Consider the following 7,920-nt stretch of genomic DNA (forward strand, 5'->3'; position numbering starts at 1 on the left):
GGGGGGGCTGTGAGTGTGTGTTGGGTTCGCTTCGAAAGGGGGCACATAAACGATCCGGAGTAGAAGGCGGTCTCCATGTCATGTCCGCCATGTAGATACGCTCATGCACGACTAGCATGCCACATTTGAAGGCAATAGACCTGCTTTAATTGGCCATGATTGAAGCCAGCTGTGATCACTCCCACAACAGCGCAGCCTTCCCTCCAACATGGGGTCTAACCAGCCTCAGAAATGCCACGCAAGGTTTACGCCGTTCACAAAAAATGGAGCCCTCCGTGGCATCCGTATGGCTTTGTCTTATTACATCTGCACGCATACACACACACCCATGCGCAATATCATCCGCCCGTGTTTGTTTGTATGTTCTGTGTATGGGTTCACTCAAAGTGTCCTGTTGCTGTTCCTTAACTTTCTTAGTTTCTGAGTTGTTTTTTTTCCCCAAACAGGAAAACACATTAAGCTGTACCAGATGGAGTAAAAGCGGAGTCCCGTCTCATATCACACTTGGGTTTATTCAAATGCACACTACACAGCTCGTAAACAAGCCGTGCTGCTTCTGTAACCTGTTACTTTGTCGACAATAGGATCTTTGTGTCGCCTGTTCTTGAACCTATACAGTACATTGCTGTACTGTAAACCAAACTAAGCTCCAGTTTACACATTTATCCATGACTGTTTTAACCATGTGAAGTGCATCCATGAATCCTGCAAGGTTCTGTCATTGCAGTCTAAATCCTAAAAAGTGTACGGGCGTCTAAGTAAAATGTGACCGCTGAGTCAGTGTTTCATTTATCACTGACATAATGTATTTGCTTTTTATTTTCTTCAATCATATTTCGCAGTAGTTGCATGTATACTGTTTCTTGTGTATTGTGGAGGAGTTGAACCAAATTGCTGGGATAGTAAGCAAGATTATAAATGAGTATTAGCTGTCCTTGTTTCAGAAATGTGACTTCTGTGTGCCCCCTTGTAGTTCCCTCCGAGCAACTCTGTCTATGTTGTCCCTCTGTCAGATCTCATTCCATGACTCCAATCCTGAACAATCCCAAAGTGATCCAAATGAAACAAAAATTCTGAGGTTGAGCATTTAAACATGGATTTTCTGCTGATGACATAATTACAAAAGTCAAAAGGTGAAACTCCACAAGGAATATGTACCTCAGACTGATACTTTATTTTCTAGCAATGATGCCGTTCACATACCATTCATTCATGTTGTTATCATTTCATTCTGACATAGCCCCCACTGAACTGACATATACATGGACTGGCAAGTATACCTCCATTTCTCTTTTGAACATCCTGTTGTTTATTCCATGGACTTTGCACGTTCTCCAGTGAGGACAGAGGTTGTTCCTTCGTTGGAACGATTGACAATTTTCTAGAGGCAAAAGGTCCTGGCTCCAAACATGCGCCCCTGATATGTTAAATACAGAGAACCAATTGTCCGTGACTCTTAACGTATCCTCTTCGTTTCAGGAACCTCAAAACCACGATGGATGAGGAGCAGTGCTACTACAATGAGACCATTGCCTTCTTCTACAACCGCAGCGGCAAGTACCTCGCGACTGACTGGAACACGGTCAGTCGGTTGGTGATGGGCCTGGGCATAACAGTCTGCATTTTCATCATGCTGGCCAACCTCCTGGTGATGATCGCCATCTACGTCAACCGGAGATTCCACTTCCCCATCTACTACCTGATGGCTAACTTGGCAGCTGCGGACTTCTTTGCCGGACTGGCCTACTTCTACTTGATGTTCAACACGGGACCAAACACGAGGCGTCTGACTGTTTCGACATGGCTTCTCCGGCAAGGCTTGATTGACACCAGCCTGACAGCCTCTGTGGCAAACCTCCTCGCGATTGCCATCGAGCGCCACATCACAGTATTCCGCATGCAGCTGCACACACGCATGAGCAACCGGCGCGTGGTGGTTGTAATCGTCATCATCTGGACCATGTCCATAGTCATGGGAGCCATTCCGAGTGTGGGCTGGAATTGTATCTGCAGCATCAAATCATGCTCCAACATGGCACCGCTTTATAGCAATTCCTACCTAGTCTTTTGGGCTGTCTTTAACCTGGTGACCTTTGTTGTCATGGTGACGCTCTATGCCCACATCTTTGTCTATGTGCGCCAAAGGACAATGAGGATGTCACGTCACAGCTCCGGACCCCGACGTAACAAAGACACAATGATGTCACTGCTGAAAACCGTGGTGATTGTGTTGGGTAAGCATCCTCCTTCTCCTCGTTCTGTCTGTCTAAAGAAATTGCTTGTAGGCTGATTTCAAAATTGATTTGTGGACTTGTCTGAAACACTCGATGTTTATTTGAAATGGAATACTGTTGTACATAAGACTTAAATGGGACACGCAGTTCTGTCTCGTGCAGTGGTCACTAACATGGTGCCAGGGGGCAGCAGGTATAGCCACCAAGGACCACATAAGTGTAGTGTAGTGATTATTTCAAAATGTAATCAAATGCCCAGACCTATAGAACAAAAGTATTGTAAATTAAGACATTTCTACCTCGTTGAACGCTTATTTATAACAGTGAGAAGTCATTCACGTGATCAGTGATCATTGATGAATATTATTATTTATAACATAACTAATGAGAATTTGATTTTTTTTCCAAAAGTGTGTATCTAACTGTTTATCCCTTTACATTAATGAATGTTTTTTTTTTCGTTTTTTATTTCTTTTTTCAAAAAGCTCGCTAATTGCTAATCCATGATTCGAGTGCGTAAAATAATAAACTATTGGGCTAAATTATTTTTGATTAATATTTAGGTCCTCCAATGTTCTTTTAAATGCAACGGTCAACCTAGAATAAATCTACAATGTATTGACTAGTTACGGAATGTACTGAATGTGATTTTAACTTCTGGAAGACTCCATCCACCATAGCATATGATAAACTCTTTCAGTGTATGTCCAAAGCTCTGTATACAAGACGGGCTTTATATCCAATCTCAGTTATTTATGGCTACATTTCAATGCTTTGGCATTGTAAATTGTCAAGGCCTATACTATGATGGGGCCTGGTTTATCTTCCAGCTGAGCAGGGTGTGAAGTCTGACAGTTTTATGTTGGAGCATTCCAGAAAGATATCTCTCCCACTTTGCAAGGTTCCAGGATTCTCCGATTGTGTGATAGTTTATTTAGAAATGGAGTCTTACTTGCCTACAACGATCTCTAGCAAACCCCAGTGAGCTGAGTGAAAACGGAATTCAAGTGTGAATTGTGGGAAAAAGTGCTTGTTGATACTTTGAAGCAGGATGTGTTTGTCCTTAGACAAAACATACCAGAGGATTCCATGTGATTTGTCTCTGATGTGAGTTCCTTCTCATCCTTTTGTCACGGTCTCCTAAAGCTATGGACAGAAGAAGGGTGGTTCATTCCATAACAAATTATCCGGTGGGTTTAACCAAGTGGGTTTTGATTTGAATGAAATTCGCTGTACTGATTGATCGTGATGGCGCAACCCTAAGGCTCACATTTTAGGTCAATTGGAGCAGAGGTTCAGGAGCTACGGCCCACTGAATATTAATATGTTTGGCAAAAAGGGGCGTGGCCATCTTGAGCCCTTATATTTCAGGAAGTACTGGCTCAATCTTCACAAAACGGGTGTTGTTGGAAAGAGGAATTCAGCAAGGAATCCAAATATGTCATTTAAAAGATTGGTGCAAATTTGAGTGACTTTACATTTTGACTTCTAATTTGACCTTGAAATTGACCTTGCGGATCACATGAATTTTTAACATTTTTCTTGGAATGTAATTGCCCACATGTCCATGGGGTATGGACACACCATATTCAGATGAGTGACTTCATCTTGATCCAGCCGAGACTGAGACTGAGAATATTTACAGAAAAGGAACACCACACATTTGTCAATACAACGAGCAGTCGGCCAAGGGCGGGCACAAGGACAGCGTCAAAGCTCCAGTTTGAGAACAGCCTACTGATTCAAACCGATGTAGAAATTCTAATGACTGACCGGTTTTAACGTAACTATAACTCAAAGAAAGAAGAGTCATGCGGTGCGACTCAAAGGGCTTTCTTTTTATAAACACCAAAGTGAGTTCTGACTGTAAGCTGCTTTTTTTGAAAAAAAAAATGCTTTTCATTGTAATGGGTTTTTTTTTCGTACAAAACATTTAATCACATCCATTTGACGCTTGGGTTGTATATGCAAATGTTTTTTTTTTTCTTCATGATAACCTAGCTGAAGTTGAACTACAATGCTCACAAGTCTTTCCGTCTTCAGAAGAGTTGCCAAACATTACGGTTGAGCTCTGGGTTTTGCAGGTGTTCGTCTTTTTTGGGGGAAAGGTCCAGAAATGCTTGACAGTATACCCCTTGGAGATGTCTTGTCATGCTTCTCCCATCTGTTGGCCAGATGATGGCTGTTTCCCTGCCAACTTCCCCCGCTTGTTCCTTTCAGGATGCTGTAAAGCGAACCATGACGGATTTCTGTCTCTGAAGCAATGAAAGAATGGGAAAGTAATGGGTCAAAGTTGATTTGGGCACTTAAACACATCTATAAGCGTAGAGACATATGCTGTAGCTTTGCCTTTTCACCGCTCTTTTGGGCTTTATATGGAACTGTGGGACAACGGATTTGCTTCTTTCACATCAACTCTAATGCGGCTGTAATGTTGTCCGGTGGTGGGAACACAAAACCACTTGATTAGTTTAACCACAGACAGATGAGCGCGTATCCTTTATAGAGATAAGCTGATGGACTCATACAAAATGAATACACTCGAACCAATTTTTCAAGACATTTTGGCAAGAAAAAAAATATTTGGACACAACTGTGTAATATTCAGCAAATTCATACATCATCTTAAACTTGACAATTGGCACTTTCACTTGAATGGGCACTCTTGCTCAAAGTGGATTCAGCTGCTGGTCTTAATGAAACTGGGGCGGCGGGTGGGACAAGTTGGAGTGACACCAACACAGATGATTCCTTTCTTGTTTCTCCTCTGAGTCAACAACTGTGTCCAACAAAAAGGCTCCATCCATGTGTGTGGTGTGCGCGTCAGGTGTTGGCTCATGCAGTTGGCCCCCCCTCTGTGTTTGAATTATCTTGATTGTCCCAGTGCTGGATGCATGATCAGATTATCGGACCATGTGGCACACACATTCGGTACATAGCACAAGTGTATGAACACAAATGGCATGAAAGCTCTGGCATTACGATTCAAGAGCTTTTGAAGCGTGTCCACTTTCTTATGGAAAGCAGAACCAATCTGACATGGTGACAGGCCAAACTCTGCCATCCACTGTCCGAGTGGAAACATGTCTGGTATGCAGCTCGCGCAGTCACCTGTTGTGTGTGTGGGGGGCATGTATGGCTCTGGCTGAATCTTTTTTTTTTTTTTTTTTTTTTGCAAGGGATTTCTGTTCACACTGTGGCTTTTCTAATCAGGCACAATAGTGTCCTTATGGTTCGTGTTTGGGCATCTAAGCATGCCGCAAGTGCTAATTTGCAGCACACTCTGTAATCTCGTTTGAAATGTAGCATTACCGGTTTCCCCCCCAACATATTTTCCCTTTTTTTTTTTATAAAATAAAGTAATCCTGCAACTTGCGAGCTGTTATTTACTACTAAAATAGCCTAAGTATATTGCAGGAAATTCCTGTACACCGTGCGGCTTTTTTAATCAAGCACAATAGCGTCCTTATGGTTTTGGTTTAAGCGTGTCTAAATCGCTAATTGGCGGATATACGATATAATCTCCTTTGAAATGTATCATTAACGACTTCCCCCCAACTTGTGAGTTGTTATTCGATCCTGAAAGTATCCGAAAGCATAAAAAAGGATGAAAAGCTTTATCGGGATTAATTTGGTGAATGAAAACCATCATTTTATATATATATATATATATATATATATATATATATCACAGAAAAATTAGATTTGCTGTATTTTTCTTCCGGTGAATCAATCTTTATTCCCATTTGAAAGAGGTCACTGTTCTTCCAGCTTTCGGCATGCCTCTCTGAGCATGAGCTCATCGTCCTCACACCGCCGGCCTCTTTAACAGTCATGCTGAAGACTTAGCCACCTTTTGTGATTGTATCTAATCGACAGTGTGCATGTGGAGAAAGGGAGAGCAAAAAGAAATCTCTCTTGGGGACAAATAGGAAACCACAGAGCCATTTCAGTATGCATAGAGTAATGGTTTCTGCTGACTGCTTTATTTCAATGGCCTCACGGTCGCGACCTCAGATGATTGCTGGCTTAGGAAATCACAGAATGAGATAAACACAGAGAGAGAAGGCTACATGGGAAGCCGAGTGAAAGATTTAGAGAGGAAAAAGGCAGATTGCTGGAAGTAAGGCATGACCAAGCTTGGCCAAGGCAAGTTTAAAGAAAGAAATTGAGATGCTGACACTTCATGTGTACAATAGAAAATTGTGAAATGCTATTGAAGACAGAAAAAAACACAGAGATCTTTTCATGGAATGATTGATATGGGTGACACATAACAAATTATCTCTTCGAGAAAAATAGCGATGAGGTCAATCAGAAAAATCCGAGACGGGCAACCGTGGTGGTCTCTGGTAAGAAAAAAAGTCAAATAAAATGTGGACAGTAAGTCTTGCAATGCAAGAACTATCCAAATGTTTCCACATCAATCGGAAATCTGATCACTTCGGTCAATGATGATGTAATCAAGTGCTGGCACGTGTTTGGCAGCGCACGTGTTTATCTTGTGCCCATGTGTGGATTCATGGAAGGATTTGATTCATTTTATTTTATTCTTCTCTGATCGAAGCCCAAAGAAAAATGATGATCATAATTTGGAAAATGAACACTTTCAAAATAACGAAATGGAGTTTGCAATAATTAAATGATAATTTGTTTCAGCGGCAGGACAAAATTTCAGGCCTGCAGTGGCTAATCAGGATGATTAATCTTGACTCATCAATCCAAGTGATCTGATTCAGTTTTAAGTATTTGATTTGGAAAATAATTCAAAATGCAATGCCCCTGTCCGAATCTGTTGTCGCAAAGGCAGACAAGACCTGGAAGGTTTCAAAACAGTTTTCCAGACATTTCAAGATTTTCCAGTCACTGCCGAGGAGCTGTGTTTATTTACATTTCTCCACGGACAGCCTGCTCTGCTTTTCCACTTTCTTTCCGCTATACTTGACATTCTATAACACTGACAAGGCAAGCGGGTTCACTTTGGTCCGCCCAAAAAACACATATCCCTTCCTTCCATCCACCAAAATGGCTTTTTGGAACGTTGAGTTGGATTCCTGAGGCTGACGCGATGGCCAATTTGCGCCATTGTCCTTCTGAAGAACATTATCCGAAGGTGTTACCAACCAGGATGTAGACTCGCCCAAAGTCTGCTGGGATAAGCTCCAGCTCACCTGTGAGCCCGTTGAGGACAAGAGCGATGGAAAACAGATGAATGCTGATGGGATTATGTTTCAATTGCTTTTAAGCCATCTGCTGCGGTCATCTTCGAATTTTTTGTGTTTGCAAGATTTCATTTTTGCGCGACGTTGGACTACCTTAGGACTCTGTCTATTCCACCGTGAATGCTAGCGATCTCAAGGGTGCCCATTACGTTGATCGACCGGTAGATCGCGGACTGGTCCCAAGTCGATCGCGAGGGGTGTAGAGGAGAAAAAAAACAAACAACCATTTGTGTGTCTTTGTGCATGTTAGTAATATATTTTTTGTGTTAATGTTCACTGCGCCCGAATCATCTTATCAGTCCTATTTTCACAAAAAGTATTCAAAAAATGAAATAAAATAAAATAAAGCAGGTAAATCTTGAACCTACGGTGTCCTGCGTCAACCGAAGTTGTTAGCGCTCAGCAGTCCGTAACTGCAGCTTGTGGTCGGAGCTGTTGCGCAATATCTTTTATCGTTATCATTA

At 42.0% G+C, this 7,920-nt stretch overlaps 1 protein-coding gene across 1 annotated transcript in view; it reads left to right on the forward strand.

Moving 5' to 3' along the window:
- The window catches only part of lpar1 (lysophosphatidic acid receptor 1), a 12,862-nt gene extending 10,572 nt beyond the window's left edge, over window positions 1–2,290 (forward strand). The window contains exon 2 of the mRNA XM_019893719.1: window positions 1,480–2,290. Within this exon, the coding sequence (XP_019749278.1) occupies window positions 1,496–2,290 (795 nt within the window). The 5' untranslated portion in view covers window positions 1,480–1,495. The remainder of the gene's footprint in view (window positions 1–1,479) is intronic.
- The last annotated feature ends 5,630 nt before the right edge of the window (window positions 2,291–7,920 follow it).

The sequence above is a fragment of the Hippocampus comes genome, unplaced genomic scaffold (assembly GCF_001891065.2).
Source record: "Hippocampus comes isolate QL1 unplaced genomic scaffold, H_comes_QL1_v1.1 scaffold123, whole genome shotgun sequence".
In the NCBI taxonomy this organism is placed as follows: Eukaryota; Metazoa; Chordata; class Actinopteri; order Syngnathiformes; family Syngnathidae; genus Hippocampus; species Hippocampus comes.